This window comes from Hypanus sabinus, chromosome 15, assembly GCF_030144855.1.
Source record: "Hypanus sabinus isolate sHypSab1 chromosome 15, sHypSab1.hap1, whole genome shotgun sequence".
Taxonomy (NCBI): Eukaryota; Metazoa; Chordata; class Chondrichthyes; order Myliobatiformes; family Dasyatidae; genus Hypanus; species Hypanus sabinus.
Window position 1 is genome coordinate 82508232 of NC_082720.1, and position 19901 is coordinate 82528132.

Sequence of the window (19901 nt, forward strand, 5' to 3'; positions counted from 1 at the left end):
GCAGCAATGAAGGTTTTCTTCATTGCTGTTTCCTTAACAGTTTTGTTTGACCAGTCAGGTTTGTTAGCCCTGAGCAGAAACCCCAAAGCTAGAGGACCAGTGAACCAGTGACCAATGTCATGGCATGGGTAACTCTACCAAAGGCCAAAGCGTAAAGCCCTGATTCCAACCAGCATAGCTTTCTGGGTCATTGGGGCACACAAGCCGCCAAATCATGAGGAAGTTGTAGTCCTCTTGGAGGTACCAAAAACAAGCTACTGTATTTGTTTAAAGAAGTCTTCCATCAAATCCTTCTGTTTTCTTTTAAATTTACTTTGCTGGCTATGTCTAAGAGGGAAATATTTTGGAAATATTTTCTTGTTATTTCACCAAGTCCTCCATGTTCTGTTCTGTTACAATGTTCATGATGTAACAGTATTATCCTGCATTGCTAACATTACACCAGCCTCTTAGTCATTGTTCACGTGCTCAAAAATGTGAATTTGTATGATTCATCTTTGTAAAATTATGGTTAATGCCTTTTTAAAAAATGAGGTGGTGTTGTGATTTATTTATTTATGGAGATACAGTGCGAAATAGGCCCTTCCTGCCCTTCGACTCACACCCAGCAATCCTTCATTTATTCCTAGCCTAATCATGGGACAATTTACAATGACCAATTAACTCATCAGTCAGTACTGTATGTCTTTGGATTGTGGGGGGAAACCAGAGCGCCCGGAGGAAACCCACATGGTCAAGAAGAGAACATCCAAACTCCTTACAGGTAGTGGCAGGAATTGAACCCAGTTCACTTGTAGTGGTCACCCACTGCACCACCACGCCACCCCAATATGGATATTTAAATATATCTGCAAAATGAACCGAGTTATTCTTATCCCAAATAAGGTAGAATTAAAACATTTTTTCTTGTTTTTCTTAATTCATTTTTAAGGTAATACCTGAATCCTTTATAAGTTTGTTGTTAGTCCTCAATTCTTGATTATCTAAACTGGTCAGTACTGCCCTTAACTCTTCATGTATAGGACCTTTTTAATACTGTTGAAATTACTGTTGGTTTATATAATCATTTGTGAATATAGGGAAATGTTCAGGTGTTTATCCATGTCTTTTGTATGCTTTTTGTAATGTAATTCATTTCATTATATTAAATGTTGTCTTCTTTCTGTGATTGCATAACCCATACAGGGGACTATTTTGGTAAGATATTTAATTTATTAAAAACTTTGCATACAACTCATTTAAAGGCTCAGTTGCCTGAAGCTTTGTTTTAATGCAGTTTAGGGAGATGATTTCCTTTTGTTCTGTTGACGATTTGTTCAGTTATCTTTCTTTTCAAGTAGACAAGCAGCAGAACTGCTGGAGGTATCATCCATAATTTTGTACTTTTTTTGATTGACATCTTGTGGCATTCACTTGTACTTTTGTAAAAGATAATCCATTGCTCTTCTGATATACAGACGTGGGTAGTATCACCTATTTCTTTGTACTGGCCCAATTCCACAGAATTTTAAAATATAAATTTGCAATGTCATTCTGTATTGAACATACTGTATTTGTGGAAGAAATAAATGTCAATTGCAATCTGCTCTAACCTCATTCTCATGCATTTTAGTAACTGTTCTTAATAACAACTAAACAATGTCTGCCTGTGCTGTGTTATCCTTCATTTTTAAATATTTAGCATCATAGTGCTGTTTTCATAGACTCCCTAAAATGTGCGTCGTCCCTTTGGAGCTGAACGAGGGCAGACAAGTAACCTGGTTTCTGGCCTACTGCCAGTGTTGACCTGCAATCATTCATCAGAAGTTACCCAAGAACAGCCCAGGGTGACTCACTTTGCTTTGCTTCACCCTCCTGTGTATGGCATTGCCTATGACCAATAAATATTCTTCATTGTTGTTGTGATTGCATTGAAAGTGTGAAATGTAATTTCTGGTGCAAGACCATTTCATAGATTATTTTAGTAGCTTTAAAGTTGGACACTGAAGACTGCAGTTCTATCCCATTAAGAACTATTGCTATTGTTATTATTTCTTGCATACAGCTGATCACAAACACCAATTTGCTTTATTTCTTTAATGGTTCACAGTGATGCTGGAGTGAGCCAATCTCAGGATGATAGCATCGTTGGAACAAGGCAGTTCAGGCATAGTGTTGCTATAATGCCATTCCCTGGAACTCTTTCTTCTAGCAGCCCTGACCTGTTGCAGCCTGCTACTAGTATACTTGATTTTGCAAATCCTGCAGGTAAGAAGAATTTATTTGGCTTTTTAAACGAATCATGCAACTTTTTCAATTTCATCTTTCAAAAATTAATGTAATGAAAATACATTTTTTTCTCCTTTTAAACATACAGTACTTAAGTATATTTGAACCCATTAGGTGAAAGAAAAATCTTGATCACTTTGTGAGCCATCACACAATCCTGAAACTCTTAATTGCAATTACTTTACCCTAGATGTTGAACAAGATACAGTATGAGCATGAATTTCCATCCAAGGATTTTTTATTGCATGCAGGCTTCCCTTCTAATGCCAATTGACCATATTTAAAGCAGATTTTTTTTCGTGTTGTACCCTAAATAGAATTCAATTTAAGTAAAGAAGATCATAAAACTTTTGCAATGATATTGAGCAAGCAAAAGGGTAATTAGAATATTTTTCAGTATCATTTTTTAAAAACTGTTGACCTGAAACAAATTGAAGGGTGATTGAAAAAAACTTTTGTCAAGTTGCAGATATTAGAGGAATTGAAAATTATTAAGTGTTTTATTAATTATGGAATTATAGCATTCCTTTTGATATGAGGTACTCCATTGGCAGTAATCCTTTTGAATAGTTGAAATTAGAAGTATGTAAATAGTTAGTGGGAATGTAGTTCTGTGTAGCTCTCATATAGCTCATATTCTAGATGTCTAAATTTTACATTTAAAAGTGAATTTTAGGCTGATAAATCCCCAGGGCCTGATGGTCTGCATCCCAGGGTACTTAAGGAGGTGGCTGTAGAAATCGTGGGCGCATTGGTAATCATTGTCCAATGTTCGATAGATTCAGGATCAGTTCCTGAGGATTGGAGGGTAGCTAATGTTATCCCACTTTTTAAGAAAAGAGGGAGAGAAAAAACAGTGAATTATAGACCAGTTAGCCTGACATCAGTGGTGGGGAAGATGCTGGAGTCAATTATAAAAGATGAAATAGCGGCACATTTGGATAGCAGTAACAAGATCGGTCCGAGTCATCATGGATTTACAAAGAGGAAATCATGCTTGACCAAATCATCTGGAATTTTTTGAGGATGTAGCTATGAAAGTGGACAAGGGAGAGCCAGTGAATGTAGTGTACCTGGACTTTCAGAAAGCCTTTGATAGGTCCCAATAGGAGATTAGTGGGCAAAATTAGAGTACGTGGTATTGGGGGTAGAGTACTGACATGGATAGAAAATTGGTTGGCAGACAGGAAACAAAGTGTAGGGATTAACTTTTCAGAATGGCAGGCAGTTACTAGTGGGGTACTGCAAGGCTCGGTGCTGGGACCGCAGCTATTTACAATATACATTAATGATTTAGATGAAGGGATTAAAAGTAACATTAGCAAATTTGCAGATGACACAAAGCTGGGTGGCAGTGTGAAATATGAGGAGGATGTTAGGAGAATGCAGGGTGACGTGGAGAGGTTGGGTGAGTGGGAAGATGCATGGCAGATGCAGTTTAATGTAGATAAATGTGAGGTTATCCATTTTGGTGGCAAGAACAGGAAGGCAGATTACTATCTGAATGGTGTCAAGTTAGGAAAAAGGGAAGTACAACGAGATCTAGGTGTCCTTGTTCATTAGTCACTGAAAGTAAGCATACAGGTACAGCAGGCGGTGAAGAAAGCTAATGGCATGTTGGCCTTCATAACAAGGGGAGTTGAGTATAGGAGCAACAAGGTCCTTCTGCAGTTGTACAGGGCCCTGGTGAAACCACACCTGGAGTATTGTGTTCATTTTTGGTCTCCAAATTTGAGGAAGGACATTCTTGCTATTGAGGGAGTGCAGCATAGATTCACGAGATTCATAATTCCCGGGATGGCAGGACTGTCATATGTTGAAAGATTGGAGCAACTGTGCTTATATACACTGGAATTTAGAAGGATGATATATATATATAATATAATATTATTAAGGGATTGGACATGTTAGAGGCAGGAACCATGTTCCCGATGTTGGGGGTCCAGAACCAGAGGCCACAGTTTAAGAATAGGGGGTAGGCCATTTAGAACGGAGTTGAGGAAAAACTTTTTCACCCAGAGAGTTGTGGATCTATGGAATGCTCTGCCTCAGAAGGTAGTGGAGGCCAATTCTCTGGATACTTTCAAGAAAAAGTTAAGTAGAGCTCTTAAAGATAGCGGAGTTAAGGGATTTGGGGAGAAGGCAGGAACGGGGTACTGATTGTGGATGATCAGCCATGATCACATTGAATAGCAGTGCTGGCTCGAAGGGCCGAATGGCCTACTCCTGCACCTATTGTCTGTTAATGTTTTCAAATAAATCAAAGAATCCATTAAATTGTAACACTAGTTTGAATGGGAAATGAGACCATAAAATATAGGAGCAGAAGTTGACCCATCGAGTCTGCTCTGCCATTTGGGAAGAATTGGGCTGATCCAATTCTTCCAGTCATTCCCACTCCCTTGCCTTCTCCCCATACCCTTTGATGCCCTGTCTAATCAAGAACCTATCTATCTCTGCTTTAAATGCACCTACTGACTTGGTCACCATAGCCGCTTGTGGCAACGAATTCCACAGATCTACCATCCTCTGACTAAAGTAATTCCTCCACATCTCTGTTCTAAATGGATGTCCTTCAATCCTGAAGTTGTGCCCTCTTGTCCTAGACTCCCCTACAATGGGAAATAACTTTGCCATATCTAATCTGTTCAGGCCTTTTAACATTTGGAATGTTTCTATGAGATTACCCCCTCATTCTCCTGAACTCCAGGGAATACAGCCCAAGAGCTGCCAGATGTTCCTCATACAGTAACCCTTTCATTCCTGGAATCATTCTTGTCAATCTTCTCTGAACCCTCTCCCAAGTCAGTATATCCTTTCTAAAATAATGAGCCCAAAACTGCACACAATACTCCAAGTCTGGTCTCATGAGTGCCTTATAGAGCCTCAACATCACATCCTTGTTCTTAAATTCTTTACCTCTAGAATTGAATGCCAACATTGCATTTGCCTTCTTCACCACCAACTCAACCTGGAGGTTAACCTTTAGGGTATTGTGCACAAGGACTCCCAACTCCCTTTGTATCTCTGCATTTTGAATTCTCTCCCCATCTAAATAATAGTCTGCTCATTTATTTCTTCCACCAAAGTGCATGACCATACATTTTCCAACATTGTATTTAATTTGCCTCTTCTTTGCCCGTTCCCCTAAACTACCTAAGTCTCTCTGCAGGTTCTTTGTTTCCTCAACATACCTGCTCCTCCACCTACCTTTGTATCATTGGCAAAGTTAGCACAAATCCATTAATCCCATGGTCCAAATCATTGACAAACTTTGTAAAAAGCAGTGATCCCAACACTGACCCCCGTGGAACTCCACTGGTAACCAGCAGCCAGCTAGAATAGGATCCCTTTATACCCGCTCTCTGTTCCTGCCGATCAGCCAATGCTCCACCCCTGCTAGTAACTTCCCTATATGTAATTCCATGGGCTCTTACCTTGCTAAGCAGCCTCGTGTGTGGCACCCTGTCAAGGACCTTCTGAAAATCCAAGTGCATCTGCTGCAAAAATTCCAAATTTACTTGTTCTTCCTGTATAAAAATATAGTTTGACTCAAAGGAGGGGTAACTTGTAAAGTGTCTTAATAATTTACCACCTTTAAAGTAACACTTCCTTTGTTCTCCCTTCAGAAATTATAACCCAACATCTGCATATAGCATGTTGCTCTTGGTTTTCATATGGATTTTTTTCTGCAAATTAAAAATTAATGACTTCTCATTAAAATCAATGAGTCTAATTTCTTATGATATTTGTTTCCTTAAAGTTCTATGAAGCATTTTTTCCCAAGTGTTTAGTTCAAGCTTTATGAAGCCTGAACTAAATGCAATGTAATAGTAGTAATACATTTATTTCAGCCTTTCCAATTTGATCAGATTGATGTCAGTGTTCTGGCTTGAGTTCAAAATGTAAAATTGTTGTTTTGCTTGGTTTGATAATTTAATAATTGAAATGTAATTATTTCTAGAATATGTATTACCTTAAATTGATCTATATATTCTATAACTTTTGGTCTGTTCCTCTATTTTGTACCCATCTCAGCTGCAGGTTTTTATAGTGAGTATTCATCTGCTCTTTTGTATTTATGTTTAATGCATGTTTGTTTTTCTTCAGTGATGTATTCTGTTTGTTGCAGCTTCATGTACGTAACTAGAGGTTACAGAGAATTGTGTTATTTTTATTTAGTTTTGTTGGGACAGATTTCTTTTAAAATAAGTATTTGATGCCATTGTGCTTTGCATTACCTATGAAGTACAAGAGGAGTTTGAATTCTCTGCCTAGCATCCTATACCTCCCCTCTACTTGTTAAGTTGTTAATCTCAGGCAAGTTGTTGTGCAGAGGCACTAGGTTAACCTGATATTTTCCCAAAAGGGATCATATAAACAAGGCTGATTTGATTTGAAACCTCAGCATGGGTATGAGCAGCAATACTATTGCAAGTCTAGGACCCAAATTATCGGCCATCACTCTGCCAACTGACACTGGAAAGAAAATGGAATTGCATTATATTCAAATTTATAAGATTGCTTTTTTTTATTTCCCTAGAGAATTGTTTAGTTATATATTCCATAATGTAAATTCTCATTGTGGCTGCATTAAAAAAAATCATATCTCTGCATTCTTAATTGAAATCTATTCTTAGGTCTCTAATTGCTTTCGTATTTCACCTTTCCCCTAACCTTCAGTATACAAATGTCAGAAAGGAAGAGGACTTTTAATTTGTACACCAAAGAAAAATTAAAACAACACCCACTTTTCAATTTTTAAAACTGATATTTTGTTTTGGTAAAGTTCTGATATTGAGGATAAAACACTTCACAAAATCAGACTGTGACGGTATTTTGCTTATGTGCTCTGTGATTGGAATATAGATTAGGCCTGTATTAAATCCATTTTTATGCTATTGTTGTGCAGTCAGCTCTATAGCATAATAAGATAGTACACATTGCACTGTTGTGCATCTGCTGGCAATACTAAAATAAAATTGTCAGATTCAACAAAGTTGACACATAAAAGAACCCAGGGAGGAAAACTTAATCTGCTCTAGCACTGCAAGATGAGTTCACTTTATAGAAGTTTTTTAAAATTTTGACTAGTGATTGGAAATACACTATTTCTAGTTTTTGAGAGATTTAAAATGGGGAGTCAGAGATGCAGTTTTTTTAATGAGCTCAGAGCAAGATAACCTTCTCACACAGAGAACTTCCTTATTGTGGAAGTAAGCAAGACAGAAACTATGTCAGCATTTGAACTGATTTTTAAGTTGGTGTTTAATAGAATAACATCCACTTCAGTTGATAGGATAGCCCAACCATTGATAGTATCCTCCTTCAGACCAGCATTGAAGCTCTAATTGGATTCAATTAATTTTGGAAGAGGACAACATTGTTTGCGTATTTGACACCAGTCCTAAACTTGTCCTCTAATCGGAGCTCTGTCATGGCAGAGATGTCTTGGAGGGCAGAAAAAAACTTGGATATTTCCAAATTTAGCTCAAGAACAACACGACACTCTTACCAATTCATGAGAATTCTTGTATTGTTACTGATCAAAATAAAGAGGGAAATGAGAAAGGTTCGAAGTACCTTATGTCAAATGCAGAAACCATGCCTAAACTACTCATCCACCACTCCTATCAGACGATCTTAAAACTAGAAATATGTGACTTTACTGTCAATTTCTATATTTTTCTGGTTAGTATCCCTTCATAGTATTTTCTCCTTTCTTTAGGTCCTTCTTTGCTGGATTTTGAATTTATCCAAATTTTTGTACTAAATGTTGTCAGAGAAAAGTACCCGTTGGGAAACAATAGTCATAGCTTAATAGATTTGGCATTCAGCAAAAACTACTGCATGAATAAAGAGAATTAGAATGGAATGAAGGGAGAATTCACTAAATTGAACTGGTAAATTGATTGGCAGATAAAACAATAGACAAGTAGTAGTAGACACTAAAGTAGATAATACATTATATATGCCTCAATGAGAAGGAATGATTCTGAGAAATAGAGAATGATGAAACCATACCAAATGAAGGAATTAGAGGGAAGAAAAAATGTATAATGTATAATTTTGCTGCGAAGATTAGGATAAATTCAGACTCCAGCAAACAAAGCCATAGAAAAGAAGAATGTCAATTGAGAACAAACTGGAGGAAATATAACAACTATCAATGAGGGTTTCTTTAAGTTCCAAGAAAGTAAATTATTAATAATCTCTCAAATCACTAGATTCTAGAATGGTTCCAGAGGGTTGGAAATGCAAATATCACTCCACTCTTTAGGAAGGGAGGGAGGCAGAAGTAGGAAACTTATAGGCTAATTAGCCTGACTTCATTGATGTTGGAGACTATTATGGAGACTATATGAAGTTTTTAGAGTACTTGAAGGCACATGATAAAGTAGGCCAAAATCAGCATGGTTTCCTTTCAGGTAAATCTTGCCTGACAAATCTGTTGGAATTCTTTGAGGAAATAACAGGCAGGATAGACAAAGGAGAATCAATAGATGTTGCTTACTAAGATTTTCTGAAGGTCTTTGATAAGGTGCTGCACAAGAGGCTGCTTAACAAGATAAGATTCCATGGTATGATAGGAAAGATACTAGCATGAATAGAAGGTTGACTGAATGGCAGAAGGCAAAGAGTCAAAATAAAAGGGACCTATCTGGTTGACTGCCAGTGACAAGTGAGGTTCTGCAGGGGTCATTGGTGCCACATCTTTTCACATTAAGCCAAGATTTGGATGACACAAATGATAGCTTTATGGCGAAGTTTGCTGATGATACAAAGATATGTGGAGGGACAGGTTATGTTGAGGAAGCAGGGAGTTTGCAGAAGGACTCAGGCAGAATGGGAGAATTGGCAAAGAAGTGACAGATGGAATATCGTGCAGGGAAGTATATGGTGATGCACTTTGGCAGAAAGAATCAAGGAGTAGTCTTATTTTCTAAATGGGACGAAAATTCAAAAATCAGAGGTATAAGGTACTTGGGAGTCTTTGTACAGGATTCCCTAAAGGTTAATTTGCAGTTTGAGTTAATGGTAAGGAAGACATATGCAATGTTAGCATTAATCTCGAGAGGGTCAGAATACACAAGCAAGGATGTGATGCAGAGGCTTTATAAGGCATTTGGTTAGACCACATTTGGAGTGTTTGGGAAAGAGTTAAGGACCCAGTGCAGAGTACCCCTGTGGCCACCCCCCGATTAAAAGGTATATTTCTTTGGATATTGTCACGGGAGGGGGGGTTGTGGGGATGACCTAACAGTGGAATATCACAGTGGTCGAGTCTCTGGCATTGAACCTGCTCTGCGTCTCAGAAGAGAAGGAGTGAGTAGAGACACACAGTGGTGATAGGGGATTTGTTAGTTAGGGGAACGGACAGGAGGTTCTGTGGGCGAGAACGAGATTCCTGGATAGTATGTTGCTGCTGGGTGCCAGAGTTCGGGATATCTTAGATCAAGACTTCAGTGATCTTAAGTAAGAAGGTGAACAGCAAAAAGCTGATGGTCCATGTAGGTACCAAAGTCATGGGTAGAATGAGTGCATAGGTTCTACATAGGGAATTCAGGGAGTTAGGTGCTAAGTTAAAGGGCTGGACCTCCATGGATGTGACCTAAGGATTACTACCCATGCCACGTGCTAGGGCAGCCAGAACTAGGAGGATTATGCAGATTAATATGTGGCTGAGGACTTGGTGTAGGAGGGCATAAGATTTTTGGATCATCGGGCTCCCTTTCAGGGAAGGTGGGAGCTGAACAGAAGGGACAGTTTGCACCTGAACTGGAGAGGGACTAATATCATGACTGAAAGATGATAGCTGAGAACTTAATGTCCAAGGATACACATTCTCCCGGAAGGATAGACTGGAAGGCAGAGGGGGTGACATTGCTCTGTTGGTTTAAAAAAAAATGGAATCAAGTCATTAGAAAGAGGTGACAGGTGTTGGATCATTGTGGATTGAGTTAAGGAACTGCAAGGGTAAAAAGGCCCTGATGGGAGTTGTATACAGACCCCCAAACAGTAGTAAGGATGTGGCCTACAAATTGCAATGGGAGATAGAAAATGGATATCAAATGGGCAATGTTAGAATAGTCAGGGGACACCAGTATCCGTGTAGATTGGAAAAATCAGGTTTGTACTGGATTACAGGAGGGAGATTTTCTGGAGTACCTGCAAGATGACTTTTTTTAGAGCAGCTCATGGTTGAACCCACAAAAGGATCAGCTATTCTGGATTGGGTGTTGTGCAGTGAATCAGAATTGATTAGAGAGATTAAGGTAAAAGTGATCATAATATGATCAAATGCATCCTGAAATTTGAGAAGAAACTAAAGTCAGATGTATCAGTATTACAGTGGAGTAAAGGGAATTACAGAGATACGAGAGAGGAGTTGGCCAGAAAAGAGAACACTGGCAGGGATGATGGCAGAGCAGCAATGGCTGGAATTTCTGGAAGCAATTTGGAAGGCACGGGATATATAGAGGAAGAGGAAGAAGTGCTTAAAGAAAATATGACACAACCATGGCTAACATGAGAAGTCAAAGGCAACATAAAAGCCAGAGAGGGCGTATAACAGAACAAAAATTACTGGGAAGTTAGAAGATTGGGGAACTTTTTAAAAAAAAAACAACAGAAGACAAGTAAAAAACAAAGTCATTAAGAAGATAAAGGTAGAATACAAAAGTAAGCTAGCCAATGATATTAAAGAGGATGCCAAAAGTTTCTTCAGATACATAGAGTGCAAAAAAGAGACGAGCGGATATTGGACTGCTGGAAAACAATGCTGGAGTGGTAGCCATGGGGGACAAGGAAATGGCAGATGAACTGAATAAATATTTTACATCAGTCTTCACTGTGGAAGACACTAGCAGTATATTGGAAGTTCCAGGTGTCGGGACATGCAGTTATAACTAGAGAGAAGTTTTTGGGAAACTGGAAGGTCGAAAGATAAATAAGTCACCTGGAACAGATGGTGTACACCACAGAGTTCTGAAAGAGGTAGCTGAAGAGATTGTGGAATATTAGTAATGATCTTCTAAGAAATCACCGGGTTCTGGAAGACTGGAAAATTGCAAATGTCACTCCACTCTTCAATAAGGGAGAAAGGCTGAAGAAAAGAAACTATAAGCCATTTAGTCTGACCTCAGTAGTAGGGAAGATGTTGGAGTTGATTATTGAGCATGAGGTCTCAGGGTACTAGGAGGCACATGATAAAGTAGGCCATAGTCAGCATGGTTTCCTCAAGGGAAGATCTTGCCTGACAAATCTCAAAGGTTTCAAAGGTACATTTAATGTCAGAGAAATGTATACAATATACATCCTGAAATTCTTTTTCTTCGCAGTCATGCACTAACACAGAGGAGTGCCCCAATGAATGAATGATAGTTAAATGTTAGGACCCAAAGCCCCCACCAGCAAATAAGCATCAGCGGCCCCCACCGAACACTCAAGCATACAGCAAAGCATCAGTAAAGACGCAGACTTTCAGAACCCCAAAGACTACTCGTTCACCCGATAATTCGATATACCACAGGCTCTCACTCTCTCCCTTATAAAGGAAAAAGAGGTGTCCCCATTTCACAGTGAGAGGGGAGACATAACAAACAACAGCTGACTTACAATGTTAAAAGTCTGTTGCATCGCTTTTTTTGAGGCCTGTGCCCAAAATACTGGGGTCTCTAGGTGCATAACCAGCAGCCATCTTGCTGCTTTTGATCTTCCGTGTACTCCCACAACACATCAGGTGGCAGCACTAGCCTAGAGTCTACCCGCCTCCAGAGCCACAAAATCCTGGAACCCTGGAGGTGTGCTAATCTTCTAGGCCGTGTCTTTGGTAATAGAATAGCGGCTAGTCGTGAGACCCTGAGAGCGGGTCCCATTCCTGCAAAGAACCAAAGCCAGCGTGCAACTCCAGGTCAGGCTCTTCAAAATAACCCTGAGGAGGAAAAATAGAGATATTAAAGATAGAAATAGAACTGTTTCGGAAGATGCATGCAAAGGAGTCACCATTAGGCGCCATTGCCTGCTCAGCTCCACCCCCTCAAAATCTTTTGGAATTCTTTGAAGAAATAACAAGCAGGATAGACAGAGGAGAATCAGTTGATGTGTGTACTTGGATTTTCAGAAGGCCTTTGACAAGATTCCACACATAAGGTCACTTAACAAGCAACAAACCCTTGGAATTACAGGAAAGATTCTCGAATGGATAAAGCAGTTAGTGATTGGCAGGAGGCAAAGTGTGGAAATAAAGGGAGCCTTATCTGGCTGACTGCCAGTGACTAGTGGTGTTCCACGGGGGTCTGTGTGGAACCAATTCTTTTTACATTATACGTCAATGATCTGGATGATAGAATTAGTGGCTTTATAGCAAAGTTTGCAGATGATATGAAGATAGGTGGAGAGGCAGGCAGTTTAGAGAAAGTGGAGAGGCTCCATAAGGACAAATTAGGAGAATGTGCAAAGAATTGGCAGATGGAATAGTGTCGAAAAGTGTATGGTTAACTATTTTCTAAATTGAGAGAAAATACAAAAAAGCTGAGGTGCAAAGTTACTTGGGAGTACTTGTGCAGGATTGCCTAAAGGTTAATTTGCAGGTTGATTCTGTGGTAAGGAAAGCAAATGTAATGTTAGCTTTCGTTTCAAGAGGACAAAAATATAAAAATAAGGATGTAATGTTGAAGCTTTATAAAGCACTGGTGAGGCCTCACTTGGAGTATTGAGAGCAGGTTTGGGCCCCTTAGAAAGGATGTGCTGAAACTGGAGAGGGTTCAAAGGAGGTTCATGAAAATGATTCCAGGATTGAATGGCTTGTCGTATGAAGAGTGTTTGATGGCTTTGGGTCTGTATTCACTAGAACTCAGAAGAATGAGGGTGTCCTCATTGAAACTTATCGAATGGTGAAAGGGTTTGAAAGTGTGAACGTTGGGAGGAAAGCCTAAGACCAAACGGCACAGTCTCTGAATAGAGATGTGTCCTTTTAGAACAGAGATAAGCAGGGATTGATTTAGCCAGAGCGTGGTGAACCTGTGGAACTCTTCGCCACAGGCAGCTGTGGAGGCCAAGTCTTTATGTATAGTTAAGGCAGAGGTGGATAGATTCTTGATTGGTCAGGGCATGAAGGGATACGGGGAGAAGGCAGGAGATTGGGGCTGAGAGGGAATTTCGATCAGCCATGATGAAATGGCAATGCAGACTCGATGGGCCAAGTGGCCTAGTTCTGTTCCTATTTCTTATGGTCTTATTGTAAGCAGTTTTGAACCCCTTATCTACGAAAAAAACAGTGTTGGCATTGCAGGGGGTTCAGAGGAGTTCACGAGAATGATTTTGGGAATGTAGTGGTTTACATATGAGGAGCGTTTGATGGACCTAGCTAGGCCGGTACTCGTTGGAGTTAAGAAGAATGAAGGGAGAATTGATTGATGCCTATTGAATATTGAAAAGCCTAGACAGAGTGGATTTGGAGAAGATATTGAGCTGACTCAAGGACCAAAATGCATAGCCTCAGAGTAGAAGGCTGACCATTTAGGACAAAAATGAGAAGGAATTTATTTTGCCAGAGTGTGGTGAATCTGTGGATGCCACGGATGACTGTGTAGGCCAAGTCATTAAGTATGTTTAAAGCAGAGGTTAATAGGTTCTTAGTGAGTTGTGGCATCAAAAGTTACAGGGAGAGCACAGGAGAATGGGCTTGAGAATGATATTAAATCGGCTATGATAGAATGTCATAGCAGACTTGATGGGCCGTGGTCTAATTCTGCTCCTATGTCTTATGTCTTCAAGGCAGAGGATCGTAAAAATAGTAATTAGGAAGGCAATGTGTGAGGAGTATACAAGTTGTTTATGGAGATACAGTACATGGACAGAAAACAAATCTGTTGGTGCTGAAAACCTTTAAAAAAATTAACAAACAGATTAAAACATTCTCTGGTCTGGTATTTTGTGGTCCAACAACTCCAGTATTCTGGTATGTTTTGAACCTATAGTACGGATCTGTACTAATCTGTAGTCAATTAACGTATTATTACAACTTTAGCAATCTCAGCCTGCAGCATTTTGAGCCAGCAGAAACTTCAGTCTACTGACAGATCATGGAATTTCGTGTGACCCAGTGTATGTCTGTACTTGGGGAATGATAAAACAGATTATTCCATTAAGGAGAAAACCTGCACAAAGCTGCAGAACAACAGGATTTTCAGGTTTACATGCATGAAATGTAAAGATGCTAATGGAGGTCTTGTCCCAAAGTAAAGGCCAGCCTTACATTAGCATCTGTAAGCTTAGCTTGCAGCATAAAAGTAGGGAAATCATGCTATGTTACTGAGGCCAAATCTGATTATTTTCCAGCTTTTAAATATGGTTGTCTCCAGGCTATTCAAGCATGTTGAGCATCAAGTTAATCCAATCCTGCCTTCAACTATGTCCACCCTTAGCAGAGAATACGGCAAATCATCATTATTCCCTAAGCAGATGTCTGACTGAGATCAGTTAAATTGAAAATCAAGCTAGAATGATAAGATTTATTCATTAAACCATCAGATAAACTTTACTCTTAATTTCTACATACAAAAGCTAATTTTGGCACAGTCAGGTAGCAGTATTATAAATCTGTTTTGATCTTCAGATCCATAGACAGTTTAATTTTCAATCTGGTGATTTATTTTTATTTTTCAATTCCCCTTTATATTTTCTCCACCTTTTCCTTTTCCTCTTAATGCTGTTCTCTTGTCTACTAAATTTGCTGCTATGTGGTCTCTTGGCAATAGCTCACTATTGTCTAAATGGTTTTGCTTAATGTCCTTACATAATCAATTGCTATTATCTGGCTATTACGCTGTGTTGTTTAGCATAGTCAAGATTGACTCTTGTTCATGCACATTTCCAGTGGCGGTTGTTAATTATTTGACTTGAGTTAGAAATGTCCACACCTCAAACAGATGAGATCTGGATTGCTCTGTATTTGATACCGATTAAAATCAAGTCACCGGATATTTCAGAAAATCTTGAATAACAATTGAATTAGTAAATTGTTTTGAAATTTACTAGATCAGATTACTGGTAGTTTTCCAATATGACTAATTTAGGAATCAGGCATGCGAGTTCCATGGGTGAGTTGCAAATGCTAAATTTGTAAGGTAAATTAGTTTCTCTTATTCCATTCCAGTAGTAATAAAATTATTCAAAAAATAAAGTAATGCTCTATTAAATAAACTTTTAACCAACAATCTGGATGTTTGCTTGATAGTAATGTCATGTAATCAAGAATGTTTTGCCAGCATTGACAGAATTCTCCAACTACTTGTGTCAATTGACTTGAGAGGTAGGCAAAATAAATTTTGCTGTTTATATGTTTGCAATTTTTAATATTTTAAAACAGATGTACCTGATCAAGTCATCCGAGTTTTTAAGGCTGATCAACAAAGTTGCTATATTATCATAAGCAAAGATACCACAGCAAAAGAAGTTGTTGTCCATGCTGTACATGAATTTGGCCTGACTGCACCTTCCGAAACCTATTCTCTCTGTGAAGTTTCTATAAGCTGTGAAGGTGTAATCAAGCAAAGAAGACTTCCTGATCAGTTGTCTAAACTTGCTGACAGGATCCAGCTGAATGGCAGGTAAGAAGGCACTTTTCATCAGAATCAAAAATTCCAAGTTACTTTTTGTGCCAAATTTTAAAAGCTGAATACATGCATTTTTCCTGGGTGTTTTGATAAATTTTTGACATTTAATTTGATGACAAATTATAAATTATGTAATGAAAAGGGGATAAAATACTTCTTTTATCTGTCATTTCAAGGTTATTTTCCTTGAATCACTGCCAGCATGGAGTTTGGAGGTTAGGAAGGAAGGAGGTGATAAGCAAAGTGGAAACGGCAGATATCAATTATGAATAACTTTGAAATACAACTTTAATATGCCAGTACTGTATTTAATATCTGTTTATTTCACTTAGGTACTATCTGAAAAATAACATGGAAACAGAGACTCTTTGCTCAGATGAAGATGCCCAGGAATTACTAAGAGAAAGTCAAATCTCTCTGCTGCAACTTAGCACCATTGAAGTAGCTACTCAGTTGTCAATGAGAGACTTTGAATTGTTCCGGAACATTGAGCCCACTGAGTATATTGATGACCTCTTTAAAAGGGAGTCAAAAACTGGAAACATACATCTCAAGCAGTTTGAGGATGTTATCAATCAGGAAACCTTCTGGGTTGCTACTGAGATTTTGAAGGAAACTGTGCAGTGGAAAAGAATGAAGATAATGAAACATTTCATTAAAATTGCCTTACACTGCAGAGAGTGCAAGAACTTTAACTCCATGTTTGCTATTATCAGGTAAGATTTAATTGTTTTTATCAGTTCAAAGGCAATATGATGTACATTGATGATGTGGGTTCCTTAAGGTTGTTATAGCTGGTGGTGGTATTAGATATTATTTGCTCCCAATGGCATATCCAGCACCTGGCCTTCAAGCTTGGCGGAAACATTTCTATTGACAGGAGAAGGGGGAAAGGTGGGTTACTGGCACCTTAAAAACACTCACTTTGGTCAGATGGGGCTTATCGGCCATTGTTGGCGGCTCGTCTAGGAGAAGGAAAACTCTGATCTCAAACCTCCGCTGCCTTGCAGCTATACCCACATGGGGAAGGCTTCGGGCCTAAACCCTGAGAAAAATTCTGGCGCCTGACTGGCTAAGGCACTCCTGTGTTGAGTTCATTGCTGACTGGGAACTCCTGTGACACCTCTGTATCAGTCTCTGCTGCTGCCTTGGATTCATCAGCTGCGTAGAGAGGCGGAGCTTGCTACAGGGGCACCAGCTTGCTCTCTGGTTTGTACTGGCTTGCATATCATGTAAGCAGCTAAGATGCAACATCCTAGGTTGGATTCAACCAATGCAGGGCTGCAGGTAATGTTATGTGAACTTTAAATATCTATTATGTATGTTAAAGTGAATAACTAGATTGCATTATTGCACTAGAAGGGCAATTTTAACCTATATTGAGCTCTATTACTATAAATAGTAAAACCGCAAGTTTTTCTTAAATTTTCTGTTGGAAGTTGCTGAGGTTAATCTTCAAGAATATTTTCAGTTTAAATTGTTTAGTGGAAAAAGCAATTCTGGAGAATTTCTCTGCACATCTTGATTGTACTATTCATGAACAGTTGACACCAGCAAACCTCAACAATGAGTCTTATTGTAACCTTGTTAAAGAACCACTGATTGAGTAATTGATTCTCAATATATCCATCTGACCTTCTCCAATGTGGTGCTATTTTATGCCAGATTGAGATTAATCTCAGTATTGTGCATGCATGCCCACCAGCAGTGGAAATGATGTTGGCCAATTAACTTGTGTTGGATCTTTATTGGTAACGTGAGGCTTCGTCCTTTCCTTTAAGTCAAAAGACAAAAGTTTAATTAAACTACTAAGTTGCTATTGTGGCTTTATTGGGAAAGAACAATCAAATTAACTTCAAAATTAAAGACCTACATTAAGCTGTAGGCATTCCAATTGTTTTCACTATTTCAGTTATTAAGTGGTTCTGCAAAGCTAAATTAACATTCATTTTTAGCAGCCAATACTATTTGATTACAGTGAATATGCCTGAAACAAGGACAAAAAAATATTGCTCTCACTGTAGCTGACAGAGTCCCCAAATTCAAGTTTATCATTGTTGAAGGCATTCAAACACATGCCATGAAAAATAGCTTTCTGCAGCAGTAGCACAGAACATTACAAGGTGAGGACAAACATAAGTAAACATAAACTTAAGTTAACTTAAATTAGACATAGTTTACATATGTGCAAAAAACAAGATTTAGAAAATGGATATATTCTGATGTAGTGTTAAGGTTCTTCAGGTCAGTTCAGGAAACTAATGGCGGTGGGGAAGAAGCTGTTGTTGAAGTTTGGGGCCTAGGTCTTCAGACTCCTCTGCCTCCTTCTGTTAGTGTCATTGAGAAGAGGGCATGGCCCAAATGTTAGAGGTCCCTACTGGTAGATGCCTCCTTCCTGAGACACCACCTCTTGCTGATGACCGTGATGGTGAAGAGAGCTGTACCCATGATGGAACTGACTGAGTCCACCACTCTGTAGCCACTTAGATCCTGTGTTTTGAAGATTCTATACTGGGCTCTGTTGCAATCTGTCAGAATGCTTTTCACTGTATATCCATATAGGTTTGTCATAGAAACCTAGAAACACAGAAAACCTATAGCACAATACAGGCCCTTCGGCCCACAAAGTTGTGCCAAACATGTCCCTGCCTTGGAAATTACTAGGCTTACCTATAGCCCTCTATTTTACTAAGCTCCATGTACATATCTAAAAGTCTCTTAAAAGACCCTATCATATCCGCCTCCACCACCATTGCCGGCAGCCCGCTGCACGCACTCACCACTCCATGAGTAAAAAACTTACCCCTGACATCTCCTCTGTACTTACTCTTAAGCACCTTAAACCTGTGTCCTCTTGTGGCAACCATTTCAGCCCTGGGAAAAAGCCTCTGGCTGTCCACACAATCAATGCCTCTCACCATCTTGAACACCTCAATCAGGTCACCTCTCATCCTCTGTCGCTCCAAGGAGAAAAGGCCGAGTTTACTCAACCTGTTCTCATAAGGCATGCCCCCCAATCCAGGCACGTCCCTGTAAATCTCCTCTGCACCCTTTCTATGGCTTCCACGTCTTTCCTGTAGTGAGGCGACCAGAACTGAGCACAGTGCTCCAAGTGGGGTCTGACCAATGTCCCTATGTAGCTGCAACATTAACATTGAATGCCCATGACTCACTGTCCCTAACTATGTGTCTTTGGAATGTGAGAAGATGCCTGGAGAAAACCCATGCAATCACAGGGACAATGTACAAACTCCTTCCAGACAGCGGCAGAATTGAATCCTGTTTGCTTGTGTTGCAAGAGTGGAGTGTTAATTGCTACTTTACCCTGCTGCTCAACTGCACCTGTGGTAACGTAATGGTTAGTGTACTGTTACTACAGCATCACTGACCTGTGTTCAATTCTGGCGCTATCTGTAAGGAATTGTGTTTGAATGTAGTCAAAAATACAGAAAAGTACAGCACATAAACAGACCCTTTAGCCCATCTAGTCTGTGCTGAACCATGTAAACAGCATATTTCCATTGACTTTTACCAGGAACCATAGTCCTTAATACCCCTACCATCCATGTACTTATACAAACTTCTCTTAAAAATTGAAATCGAGCTCACATACACTTCTTGCACTGGCAGCTTGTTCCACACTCTCATGACCCTCTCAGTGAAGAAGTTTCCCCTCATGTTCCCCTTAAAGTTTTCACCTTCCACTCTGAACACAAGATCTCTAGTTGTAATCTCACCCAAGCTCAGTGGGAAAAGCTTGCTTAAGTTTACAGTATCTATACCCCTCATAGTTTTGTATACCTCCATCAAATCTCCTTTCAATATTCTATGTTCCAAGGAACAAAATCCTAACCTATTTAATCTTTCCTTTTAGCTCAGGTCCTCCAGACCTGACAATATCCTTGTAAATTTTCTCTGTACTCTTTCAACATTACTTACATCTTTCCTGTAGGTAGGTGACCAAAATTACACATAATACTCCAAATTAGGCCTCACCAACGTCTTATACAACTT

The 19901-nt window shown here is 39.2% G+C and overlaps 1 protein-coding gene across 9 annotated transcripts in view; it reads left to right on the forward strand.

Moving 5' to 3' along the window:
* LOC132405637 (rap guanine nucleotide exchange factor 6-like) overlaps positions 1 to 19901 on the forward strand; it is a 407378-nt gene that overhangs the window by 330872 nt on the left and 56605 nt on the right. For all 9 annotated transcript variants that reach the window (XM_059990611.1, XM_059990602.1, XM_059990605.1 and 6 more), the window contains 3 exons: positions 2090 to 2247; positions 15641 to 15881; positions 16220 to 16603. In XM_059990611.1, coding sequence (XP_059846594.1) covers positions 2090 to 2247; positions 15641 to 15881; positions 16220 to 16603 — 783 coding nt within the window. The remainder of the gene's footprint in view (positions 1 to 2089; positions 2248 to 15640; positions 15882 to 16219; positions 16604 to 19901) is intronic.